The sequence below is a fragment of the Rhinoraja longicauda genome, chromosome 21, assembly GCF_053455715.1.
Source record: "Rhinoraja longicauda isolate Sanriku21f chromosome 21, sRhiLon1.1, whole genome shotgun sequence".
Classification (NCBI taxonomy): domain Eukaryota; kingdom Metazoa; phylum Chordata; class Chondrichthyes; order Rajiformes; family Arhynchobatidae; genus Rhinoraja; species Rhinoraja longicauda.
In genome coordinates this window covers 14,764,944-14,778,323 of record NC_135973.1, presented here as the reverse complement: position 1 = coordinate 14,778,323, position 13,380 = coordinate 14,764,944, and the positions used below count along the sequence as shown (strand labels likewise).

The window sequence follows — 13,380 nt, the reverse complement described above, 5'->3', positions numbered from 1 at the left end:
ATCTGGTGAAATGAATAAATGTCGGTCAGGACAGAGAAAATTTACCCCATAGAATAAGAGTGCTGCCATTTATTCATAAAACAGACACTGAAATACTAACACACGAGAAGTCCTGCACTACGGTTCCAAGACCATAACATGCGGTCATAAACGCTGGAAAACATTTTTTACTCTGTTTAAATTACAGAAGAACATTAGGGTAAAGGTTAAAGAAAAGTGATTGTTGAACAGATTTGTTTGTTGAATAACTTGAACATTTCTAATTACTTTGAATCCTAACCAAATTATTAGTGCTGTTAACAAATGATAAATGAGGAGTGGGTACAATTTATTACAGCATTTCAATTTCAAGAAGTAAACTTAAAATTGTAGCGAAGTTTCACTGATGCTTTAAACATCATCTGCCTTGGATGTCTTAGATTCCCTTTTACTTAAGAAAATGGTTTACAACATGGCGGCACGGTGGCGCAGAGGTAGAGTTTCTGCCTTACAGCACCAGAGACCTGGGTTCGATCCTGACGATGGGTGCTGTCTGTACAGGGTTTGTACATTCTCCTTGTGACCGTGTGGGTTTTCTCCGGGTTTTTCCAAAGACATGTAGGTTAATTGACTTCTGTAAATTGTCCTTAGTGTGTAGGATGTGAAACTGGGATAACATAAATCTAGTGAACGGGTGATCGTTGGTAGACACGGACTCCGTGGACCATGGGGCCTGTTTCTATGCTGTATCGCTAAACTAAACTAAACTAAACTATCTGAAACAACAGGATTCCTACATCATGTCAGACGTCCATCATTACAGACAGACCCACCAGTCATTTAAAGTTGCATGAATTTACCATTGCCAAAGTAGCAGAGTACATTAAAACATTCAAAGGAATCTTGTGCGAAAGCCAAAACTGTTATCATAAAGACTTTTTTTTGTTATTACATTGCACTAATTCGGGTGAAATGTTTCAGTACTACCCAAGGTAGAAACAATGCTCATTCTTGCCGCTGTGATGAGATTTCTCAACCATCGGACTCACTTGCACACAGCAAAATGGAGCACTTCACATGCAGGGAATAGAGTTGTGAATTTGTGGAATTCTCTGCCACAGAGGGCAGTGGAGGCCAAATTAAGAGAGAGTTAGATAGAGCTCTAGGGGCTAGTGGAATCAAGGGATATGGGGAGAAGGCAGGCACGGGTTATTGATTGGGGACGATCAGCCATGATCACAATGAATGGCGGTGCTGGCTCGAAGGGCTGAATGGCCTCCTCCTGCACCTATTTTCTATGTTTCTATGGAATACTTATACTGCTGCAAAGGTAACTCACTCTCTCTGCAGAAATTCCTCAACTCCCCCCATCAGATATTTCTCACCCACTCTGCAGAAATTACTCACCCTCTCCATTAAAATTACTCGCCTTCATGCAGAGATTACTCACCCCCACCCCACAGAGATTACTCCCATGATCTGCAGAGATTCCTCAACCCCTGCACAAGGATACTTCACCATCCCGCAAAGATTACTCATTACCTCTGCAGAAATTACTCACCCTCTCCATAAAAATTATTCACACCTCATGTAGAGATTACTCACCTTCTCTGCAGAGAGTACTCACCCTCTCATAGATTACTCACTGCCCCGCAGAGATTACTCACCCCTCTACAGAGATTACTCAGCAAATCCACAGAGATTATGCAGTATGTTTGCAGAAATACTGATCACTCTATCCGCATAGATTACTTATCCTGCTACAGAGATTCACCTTCTCTGCAGAAGTTCGTTTGGTTTATTGTCACGTGTACTGAGGTACAGCGAAAAGCTTTTGTTGTGTGCTGTCCAGTCCCTCCCCCATAGAGACTATTCACAGGGATTCCTCAACCGCTCTACCGAAATTACTCACCCTCACTTCAGAAATTACTCACCCTCTCACGGAGATTACGCACCCCTGAACAGAGATTAGTCACCTCCCCCTGGAGAGAGATTGCTCAGAAATTATAGGCTAAATACTCACCTCACACAGCGAGTACTCCCCTCCCCTTTCATGTGATTACTCACTTCTTCCACAACAATGATTAGTCATCCCCTCGGCCGAGCAATGACACACTCCCTCTACAATGAGGTTATTCATGCTTTCTCCAGCAAGATTACTCTCTCTGTTTAAGTTAACCATGAACACCAGTTTATGTTCCAACTTTTTGACTGATATTTGGTTACATTTCAACCTGTCAGCAAATGCCTGGTAAATTTCAATTCGCACAGTGACTTTTGGTCAAATTTGAAAAAGCAGACTGTTGCTTGATTACACATCAACCTGTCGAATAGGACGGCACGGTGGCGCAGCAGTAGAGTTGCTGCCTTACAGCGCTTTCAGCGCCAGAGACCCGGGTTCGATCCTGACCCCGAATGCTTGTCTGTACGTTCTCCCCGTGAACTCGTGGGTTTTCTTCGAGATCTTCGGTTTCCTCCCACACTCCAAAGACGTACTGGTTTGTAGGCTAATTGGTTTGGTATCAAATTGTCCCTAGTCTGTGTAGAATAGTGTTAATGTGTGGGGATCGCTGGTCGGCGCGGACTCGGTGAGCCCAAAGGGCCTGTTTCCGCGTTGTATCTCTAAACTAAACTAAACTAAATAACCCGTTGAATTTCACCCCTCAATGATGTTTAAATTCGAATCCATTTTTAACGATTTTTCGTTAAATTCCCAATAGTGGAGTTTGGTTAAATGTAAATCTGCCAGGAGATTTCAGTGAAACCAGCCTAATGATCATTGGTAAAATCTTTGGTAACCTGTTGGCTAATGCTGATGAAATTTAAATTTTGCCAATTGACATTTCGTTTAATTTTAACTTGATGATAGATGTTTTGTTATATTCGAACCTGTCGACTGATGTTTGATTAAATCCCAACCTATAAAATGATATGTGGTTACACCCCAAACTGTTGACAGACATTTGGTTATGTTCCAAACTACTGACTGACGCTGGGTGAAACTCCAGCCTCCTGACTGACACTTGGTTAAATTACAACTTGTTGAATGACATTTGGTTAAATCCCAAGCACTTGACTGATGTTTGGCTAAATTCAACATTACACTGGCATTTGGTTAATTTTTAACCTGCTGACTTGATACTGATTAGGTCCCAACCTGCCAACTAGTGTTTGGTTGCATCCTGAACTATCAATGACATTTGGTTAAATTCCCACCTGCAGACTGAAGATTGATCAAATCACATCCTGTGGACTGTTGCTTCTATACATAACACACTGCAGAGTGGTCCGGTTAAATACTCACTGGACATTTGGTTAAGTTTAGTTTAGTTTAGTTTGGATTAGTGATACAGTGTGGTAACAGGCCCTTCGGCCCACCAGTCCGCACCGACCAGCGATCCTCGCACATTAACACAAGCCTACACACACAAGGGACAATTTACACTAACACCAAGTATACAAATCCAAGCCAATTAACCCTCTCACGGAGGGTACACAAACCTGTACATCTTCGGAATGTGGGAGGAAACCGAAGATCTCGGAGAAAACCCACGCGGTCACGGGGAGAACGTACAAACTCTGTACAGACAGCACCGTGGTCGGAATCGAACCCGGGTCTCTGGCGCTGAAAGCGCTGTAAGGCAACAACTCTACCGCTGCGCCACCGTGCTGTGAAACCGTGAAAAAGTTACAACCTTTTCACTGAAATTTGGTTATAACTCAATCTGCTGACAAACATTTGCTAAGAATTTCCACCTGTCAGCTGATGTTTGATTAAATCTCAATCTGTTGACAAGATTTGGTTAAATTACAACCTATGACTGATGTTCAGTTGAATTTCAACTTGCCAACTGACATTTGGTTAAATCCCAACATGCTAAATGACATTTGTTTCAGTTTAACCCATTAGCTGCTGTTTGGTTAAAATCCAACCTGTCTGTTGACGTTTGGTTAAATTTCAGTTTGTCGATTGACATTTGTTTGAATTTCAACTTGCTGACTGACATTTGCTTAAATTAAAAGCTGTCGACTGATGTTTGCTTCCATTCTCAAATGTTGAATGGTATTTCCTGACTGATATTTCATCCAAGCCCAACATGACAATACATGGTTGGATAAATTATAATCTTCCGATGAAATTATAATCCGCTGACAGTTATTTCATTAAGTTCAAAAGTACTGGCCAACAAAGGGTTAATTTCAACCTGCCATTAGACATAGAGTCAGAGTCATACAGTGTGGAAACAGGCCCTTCGGCCCAACTCGCCCACACTCACCAAAGTCCCAGCTAAACTAATCCCACTTGCCTGTGTTTGGCCCATATCTCTCTAAACCTATCCTATCCATGCACCTGTCTAATTGCTTCTTAAACGTTACAATAGTACCTGCCTTAACTCTCTCCTCCAGCAGCTCGTTCCATACACCCACCACTCTTTTCCTGAAAAAATTGCCCTCAGATTCTTAAATCCAAATCCAAATACATTTGCTTAAATTTCAAACATCTGACTGACATTTGCTTAAATTCCAGCCTCCTTGGTAATCTTTGGTTAAATTCTGGGCTTCCAGCTGATAATTGGTTATCTTCCAACCTGTTGGCTGACATTTGGTACAATTCCAACCTTGTGAATGATATTCGGTTAATTTCCATTCTGCCCACTGTCAAGTGGCTACATTCCAACTTCCTTCCTGAGCTTTGGTAAAATACCAAACTGCCAACTAACATTTGGTTAAATTCCAATCTTCCAAATGACATTTGGTTATGTTTCAACCTGTGCTGATTAATGTATGATGAGTTTTAATCTCCCTTGTTCAGATTAAGAAAGTGCTTTATTTTAATGCTAGGATTACGACCTCACGATTTATCTGTAATTTATTGGACTCTGCCTCTCCTGTTAATTCACAACCTCATAAATTCTCATCAATATGACTTGTGTGATGAGAATTTAAATTGCAGTCATTCCCTAGTGTTTGATTTATAAAATTCTGCTGAAATGTTGTTGACTCTTTGTGTTATAATTTTTTCAATTTACAATCCTACTTTTCTTTATAACAAATAGCATGCTGCTCCCAATTCACAGGAATATACTGCACCAACATTCTCAGAACAAGTTCTCATTGATTTATGAAATTTACTTAATGAAATCTTCCAAGAATGCGCCCCTTTTTCAATGTCAACTAATGGCTGACCATTAGGTTTAAATCCATGAATGTATTAACTTTTCATAAAGATGTGCCATGGGTTAATTTGCTCTTGGCTGAATAATTGGCACAACCTTCCATCTCCACTCCCGTTTAAATGAAAGGCAAAACAAACTGCAGATGCTGTAAATCTGCAATAAAAACAGAAAATGGTGACAGAGTCATGGACCTGAAATGTCAATCTTGTTTCTCTTTCCACAGATGCTACCTGACCTATGTGTTTCTCTGTTTTCATTACGTTTCCATTTATTTAAACCTGCATAGAACTAGATTTGTTTTAACCATGGAAGTTCACTTATTAGTTTAGTTTAGTTTATTATTGTTACGTGTACCGAGGTACAGTGAAAAGCTTTTGATGTCGTGCTATGCAACAAAGAAAAGACTATACCTGAATACAATCAAGTTGTCCACAGTGCACAGATAAAGGTTAGAGGGTACGACATTTAGTGCAAGAGATTCACGCACACAATGCTTTAGGTTTAGCATCTCCTCAAGCCTGTATTACTGTAGAATGGCCTTTGCAACAAATCCTTCCACTTCTCTTAACAATAATTTATGAGGATGTGGACATTCTGTCAAAGCCAGCATTTATTGGCCATCCCTGGTTGTCCTCCAGAAGACAGATGTGAGCTGTCTTCTTTCAGCACTGTAATCTTTCTAGTGAGGTGCTATGTTGTTGGATAAGGAGTTCTGGGATTAAGACTCAGCAACAATAATATACAAATGATATATTTCCAAGTTAGGATGGAGTGCAACTTGTAGTAAAATCCATGTCCCACTGAGATGCTGCCCGTCCTGCTGAGTTATCGCAACAGTTTGTGTTCGGCACGAGATTCCAGCATCTGCAGTTTATTATCTCTCAATAGGAATGAAACCTGCTGGTGACGGTTCAATTGATTAAATGCATCTTAATTGATTAAAGGTTATCCACATATATGATGGTGCCCCAGGTTTAAGAAGCAAAATAATCAACTGATTATCCATCACACCCACAGGAGCAGCATTTCCATTAGCAGATTAGATTGCACATAACGCAAGCTCATAACAGATGAGTGCCCTTAAACTATAGAACCACAGAATTGAGCCCTCGGGACCCCTCGAAATATATATGGTAGATAGACACAAAGTGCTGGAGTAACTCAGCGGGTCAGGCAGTATCTCTGGAGAAAAAAGATGGGTGACGTTTCAGATCAGAACCCTTCTTAGTCTGAAGCAGGGTTCCGACCCGAAATGTCACCCATCGTTTTTCTCCAGAGATGCTGCCTGACCCGCTGAGTTACTCCAGCACTTTGTGCCTATCTTCGGTCTAAACCAGCATCTGCAGTTCCTTCCTACACAATTAGATATGGTCCCCATCGGAAGCACATCTGTAATGAAAGTGTTCATCTACCGTCTTCTGAAGAGGAAAGGAACATTCACAAAGATTGCTGGCACGTTATCGAGGGATCAATCCAAAACTAATGCCAAGAGAACAAAAATACAATGCAAAAATACACCAAATATGACCTCTCCTAAATCATTGTGAAACATCTATCAGTGCACCTTGCAGAGTGCTCCGGTTTATATGCATCTGTAAAGTTTGCTGTCCTTAGGTTTCAAAGGCACACATCATAGTTATCACATCGAGTTACAAGATATTGCAATTATAATGTAACTTCATGTAGTTTTCTCTATCCAACTGCACTTTCAATATAACAATGGAGCATGGTTCTTGTCACCCATTCAACTACTCAAATATTTACAGGTGATCTTAAGATCATTTTTCTGGGGTTGATGAAATATAAAGCACTTGCCTGGAATGCAGCAAACCACATGAGCCAGTCGAGACGGTAATGGTATGGACTAATAATGCATGGTCTCCGTTTCAGATCACCAGGTTTACACTTGAACTCATATTCTTCCCACATGGCACTGGGGTCATTCGGATCCTCATTCATTGTCCCCTGAACTATGACCTCAGTCCGTTCCTTCGTAATGCTAGGAAAACAAAAAAATCACCATAATGTAATTTTTTTCTCGACGCCTTGGAATTCTTAAAATTGTATACTTACTACTTTTAAAGCAATTTTTATGTCTTAAGTAAAGCCCGAAAGAACACATTTAACCACACGTCTTTGGGATGTGGGAGGAATCTGGAGCACTTGGATGAAACCTATGGAAACATGCAAACTCCACATAGACAGCACCTGAAGTCAGAATCAAACCTAGGTCTCCACCCAATCGAGATGTCTGAATCTTCCTTTGTTTATACAGTTTCTAAACCAGAGGCAAAGATAATATGGAATAAACATTTCTTTCCTTTTCTACTTGGATAACAATTCAGGTGCACCAGACAACTCCAAGATGTTCTCACAAGGGATGACATACAAATAAATGGACTGCCAATAAATGCAGACAACATCCAGTGTAGCTTTACTAATAGCACCTTCCTGAGCCTGAAAGGGTTAACGTTATTCCCAATGCCCTGCAGTCAGGCGGCGCACTTCATTAAGCTGTGAGGTTTGTTCTAATTCCAGGTCACTAAATCAAAGTTATTGAACAATTTTTAAAAGAAGAAAGTTCTTTGTGTCATTTGAATTATGCAAAATTCACCATCCATCACAAATGTCACTTCTTGCTATGGGGCAGACATTTTATTCAACATAAATTTCAACTGCACATCATCATTTATTAAAAAGAAAACTGGTAACAGAGGTTTTTCCTGCTGCGAACTTCTATATTAATGATCCCTGCTGTGTAATGAATTGCTTAAATCTCCAGGTTGCTTCTGGACTCGTGTTCAGCATTGGTCCACAGTGTGACATGTTCCCAGGTGTCACTGAGAAAACAGACGCTGCCATGTGATAGAAACTCCCCAAATTATTACATTGAAAGCCACCATGGGGACTATTCTATGGTAATTGGTTTGAAACTAATTATTCTAGTTAACAACCTGAGGATCTCGTTCACATTTCTGGAAAATAATCAAACGTATGTGTTTGGCTGTATAGAGAGTGGCATAGTGGCAGGGCGGGTAGAGCTGCTGCCTGACAGCGCCAGAGACGGGTTTGATCCTGAATCCGGGTGCCGTCTGTACAGAGTTTGTACGTTCTCCTCTGTTTCCATGCTGTATCTCTAAAGTATAGCTAAAGTTGTGGAGTCTTGAACCTAGAGCACAGGGGTAGGCCATTCAGCCACCCATGCCAACGCTGAATCTTTGGTAAAACTTTCATTTTAGTGACCAGCAGTACAAGAAATCTACCACCAATTTGCATCGTCTTTTAAACTCGGCTATTACAAATCTTAAATAGAAAGGGTTTAAATCATGCTTGGACTAACCTGAAATTAAAAAATATATTGTCAAGTTTATCATCAGATTGTCAGTTTATTCGCTGCAATATACAGGACAATATACAGGACAAAATATTGTGCACCTTCGTTAATGTCCCAAATGGCAGTGGGTAACAAATGCTTTCATCCATTGGACGACATTGTTGTACAATTCTTCGGCAACCTGAGAAATCTGTCGAGGGAAATGATTCCCAGAAGGACGTGACTCTATGAAAGCCTCATTGAACAACGATATCTGCAGCTGTGATAACAGAAAACTGAATCTCGTTGACGGTACCTGAAGCTAGTCCCCAGGTCCTTTTTCTCCAGAGATGCTGCTTGACCTGCTGAGTTACTTCAGCACTTTTGGTTTAGTTCAGTTTAGAAACAGCGTGGAAACAGGGCCTTTGGCCCACTGATCCCCGTACACTAGCACTATCCTACACGCTAGGGACAATTTACAATTTCTTTTTACCAAAGCCATATTGACCTACAAACCTGTACATCTTTAGATTGTGGGAGGGAACCGGTGCACCCGGAGAAAACCCACAAGGTCACAGGGCGAACGTACAAACACCGTACAGACAGCATCCGTAGTCGGGATCGAACCCGGGGCTCTGGTGCTATAAGGGCACCCTGCTGCCCACTTTGTGCCCTTTTTTTTAAACCAGCATCTGCATTTCCTTGTGTCTCTGGTCCACAGGAATTGGGTGACTTCTGATTAAGCTGAGACACAGGCATCAAATGGTGCACAATGGTTGAGGACTGGTTCACAAATGCTGCAATGATACATTCACCATCTGTAGCTTGCAAAACCGAAGGGCCTATGCTTTGAGGGTTGCAGCCCAATGCTGACCATGCTCTTAGTAATGGACAATGGTAGATGCCTGGTTCACAAATGCGCTAATAATGTATTTACCATCAGAGCCTGCAGAGCAGAAGGGCTTATGCAATATAGGTTGCAATGCTCTCAGTAATGGGCACTCCATGTTACCACGAGCACAACTTCTTCCACGAGCAGACGCACAAATGCCTATCTCATTTGGTGAGCTGCGAGAGCTGCTACCTGTGATTATGTGACACCTTGTCTGATGTGTTAATGAATGTCACACGATGCTTTGGGCTGCAATGCCTCTCGTTGTCAAATAGTGGGAGTATAAGCCATGAAACAGAGAAGTGAGGTGCGGGGATGTGCTAAATTTGTCAGGGTATGCTGGGTAGTACCAACATTAGGTACAAGATGACAAATATCGTCACATTCAGCAGCGCCTAGGGTACGTCAGCTGGTGGGAGAAGGCATGAACTGACCATAACCATGTGAGGTCATTGACCATCTTGGAGAGGTGCATCCAGATCCTCAGGGGGTGACTCCTGCCGCTAACTGGTACTGTATTTTTATTTACATTCATTCAATAGCTGCCTGGCTCACAGGCTAAGCCCATTAAGCACAAGTTAAAGGATTGGACAGGCTAGATGCAGGAAAAATGTTCCCGATGAGGGGAGTCCAGAACCAGGGGTCACAGTTTAAGAATAAGAGGTAGGCCATATAGGACTGAGATGAGGAAAAACTTCTTCACCTAGAGAATTGTGAATCTGTGGAAATCTCTGCCGCAGAAGGCAGTGGAGGCCAATTCACTGGATGTTTTCAAGAGAGAGTTAGATTTGACTCTTAGGGCGAAAGGAATAAAGGGATCTGGGGAAAAAGCAGGAATGGGGTACTGATTTTAGGTGATCAGCCATGATGATATTGAATGTCGGTGCTGGCTCGAAAGGCCGAATGGCCTACTCCTGCACCTATTTTTCTATGTTTCTTAGTAAAGGGATGATCTTGCAGAGATGCATAAAATTATGAAGAGAATGTACAGAATCTTTTACCCAGGGTAGAGGAATCATGAACCAGAAGACCTAGGTTTAAGGTGAAAAGGGGTAAAATTTAATAGGAACCTGTGGGACAACTTTTTCACTCAGAGGGTGTGGGTAGGTGATACAAGCTGCCAGAGAAGATGTTGAGACAGGTACTTTAGTTTAGTTTAGTTTAGTTTAGTTTAGTTTAGAATCAGAGGGTAAACAGGCCCTTTGGCCTACTGAGTCAGCGGCAATCAGTGATCCCCGCACACTAACACTATCCTACACACACTAGGGACAATTTACTCTATTTCCAAGCCAATTAGCTTACAAGCCTATATGTCTTTGGAATGTGGGAGGAAACCAGAGCTCCCAGAGAAAACCCATGTGGATCACGGGGAGAAAACACAAACTCCGTACAGACAGCATTCGTAGCCAGGATCAAGCCCGGGTCTCTGGCGCTGAAGGCAGCAACTCTACCGCTGCATCACTGTGCCGCCCGTACTATAAAAGCATTTAAAAGACACTGGACAGGTACATGGATAGGGATGGTTGAGAGGGATGTGGGTTAAAACAAGGGCAAATGGGACTAGTCCTTGAGGTGTGGGTATATCCACAATCTGTTAGCGAGAGCGTTCTACATTTTTGACCCAGTGACGATGAAGTAAACAGCAATATATTTCCCAGTCAGGATGGTGTGTAGCTTGGAGGACAACATCAAGGTGTTGGTGTTCCTATGCTTTTACTGGCCTTGTATTTCTGGGTGGTATTGGTCGTAGGTTTGGAAGATAACATCCAAGGAGTCTTGGTGAGTTGGTGTTGTGTGTACCTGAAAGCTCTTCTTGTCCCTTACAGAAAAAGGATCTCTCCTACCCTGCACCTCCTGTGTGGGCTCTGTTGTGTTGTTTGAAAACTATGGTACCCACTCTGTGGAAAACAGTTTTGTTTTGTTGTGTCAGAAGGGTCGTGACCCGAAATGTCACCAATCCATGTTCTCCAGAGATGCTGTCTGAGCTACTGAGTTACTCCAGCATTTTGTGTCCACTGTAGTATCATTTCTTTAGTAATTCCCACATCAGAATGTTCTGCACCTATTGCAGCAACAGCGGACATCCCCTTAAAGTTCTGAAAACTGTTCTGCCTGCTGAGGTGTGCAGCCAAAAACTAACATAGTTCTGACTTCATGCGACAATCAGCCATGTGAGTAGGAGGCATAAAGCAGATGATTCCTTTGTTTTCAAGACCTGCACAATGCAGCCCTGTGTAAAATTTAAGTCAACAATAAAGTTATTTATAAAACTGGGAGCACGTGAAGCAGAATAAGTAACAACATCAGATGTCATCCTGTTTCTGACAATTCTCAACTGATTAGCGACCGTCCAATTTTAATTAATGTGAAAGATGACAATATTATAGACAATAGGTGCAGGAGGAGGCCATTCGGCCCTTCGAGCCAGCACCGCCATTCAATGTAATCATGGCTGATCATTCTCAATCAGTACCCCGTTCCTGCCTTCTCCCCATACCCCCTCACTCCGCTATCCTTAAGAGCTCTATCTAGCTCTCTCTTGAAAGCATCCAACGAACTGGCCTCCACTGCCTTCTGAGGCAGAGAATTCCACAGATTCACAACTCTCTGACTGAAAAGGTTTTTCCTCATCTCAGTTCTAAATGGCCTATCCCTTATTCTTAAACTGTGACCCCCTTGTTCTGGACTCCCCCAACATTGGGAACATGTTTCCTGCCTCTAACGTGTCCAACCCCTTAATAATCTTATACGTTTCGATAAGATCTCCTCTCACCCTTCTAAATTCCAGTGTATACAAGCCTAGTCGCTCCAGTCTTTCAACATATGACAGTCCCGCCATTCCGGGAACTAACCTAGTAAACCTACGCTGCACGCCCTCAATAGCAAGAACATCCTTCCTCAAATTTGGAGACCAAAACTGCACACAGTACTCCAGTTAATCGCATATTCACATGTTGTTTTGTACCTTCCAAAGGCTCCATAGGTGTTGACAATCCGAAGTGGGTTGAAGGAAGTGTTCATCATTTGTTTTGAACTGAGCAAGTTTACAATCACTGGTAGACTGAGGAAGGCGATGAGGACTCCAAAGGAGATATTCAGCACCTGTCGGACGAGGGCGCCTGCGAAATAAAACATTGAAAATGTCTGCTTGAATACAGCGATCTCGGTCTACATGCGGTTTTAGAGATGGGAAAGGTTATCCGGTGAGATGTAAGACATGATTAGGAAGATTTGGAGGGATGTGGGCCCGGTGCAGGTAAGTCGGACATGCTCGGTTAGACATCTTGGTCAGCAAGGAAAGGTTGGGCCGAAGGGCCTGTTTGTTTGCTGTCTAGCTCTATGATAGGCAGACATCCATTTACGGCTCCTTTTTCTCTGTCTGGACGATCCTTTTGGAAAACCTAACTCACAGTACTTTGTGGAGGCAGATGTGTGACACAGAATTGACTTGGTTAGTTTGACACACACCCCTGATCCCTCACTTCAAATCTAACCGGGAACTTGAGTTGAGAATCAAATGATGGCAACAGAGACCAATAGATTCCAACCATCATCTGTGGAAAGGGAAATAACGTTTCAGTCTGATGAACCTCCTTCCAGGTCTGAAGAACGGTCTATGACCTGAAACATTAACTCGAGTTTCTCTTTCCGCTGATGCTGCCTGGTTTGTTGAGTTTTTTTCCCCAGCATTTTCTGATTTTATTTCAGATTTTCAGCATTTGGTTTCCAACTAGCAAGGCGTGCAATGGTTTTCACCCACAGACTGCTGAACAAAACTTTTCTGCAAAGCCGTCATTATTAATGGTATCTCCAATATTTACAACATGCATCACTTTTAAAAATCATTGCTAATTTAAAAATACCAAACCTAAGGAGATTGGGTGGATGTTATGTTTCCATGGAAAACATTACACTGCGATTATTTTCATGTGTTTGGCCAATGCAACCCTTGGTCATTGATGGCACTCAGCCAGACTGGTGACACGGTTGCACTTGCTTCCCCTTTTATTTTACCCAGT

General features: G+C 42.2%; 1 protein-coding gene across 1 annotated transcript in view; it reads right to left on the bottom strand.

Annotated features, from left to right (window-relative positions):
* lmf1 (lipase maturation factor 1) overlaps positions 1–13,380 on the bottom strand; it is a 457,201-nt gene that overhangs the window by 50,946 nt on the left and 392,875 nt on the right. The window contains exons 8-9 of the mRNA XM_078418495.1: positions 12,327–12,480; positions 6,972–7,155 (exon numbers count right to left, since the gene is read on the bottom strand). Coding sequence (XP_078274621.1) covers positions 6,972–7,155; positions 12,327–12,480 — 338 coding nt within the window. The remainder of the gene's footprint in view (positions 1–6,971; positions 7,156–12,326; positions 12,481–13,380) is intronic.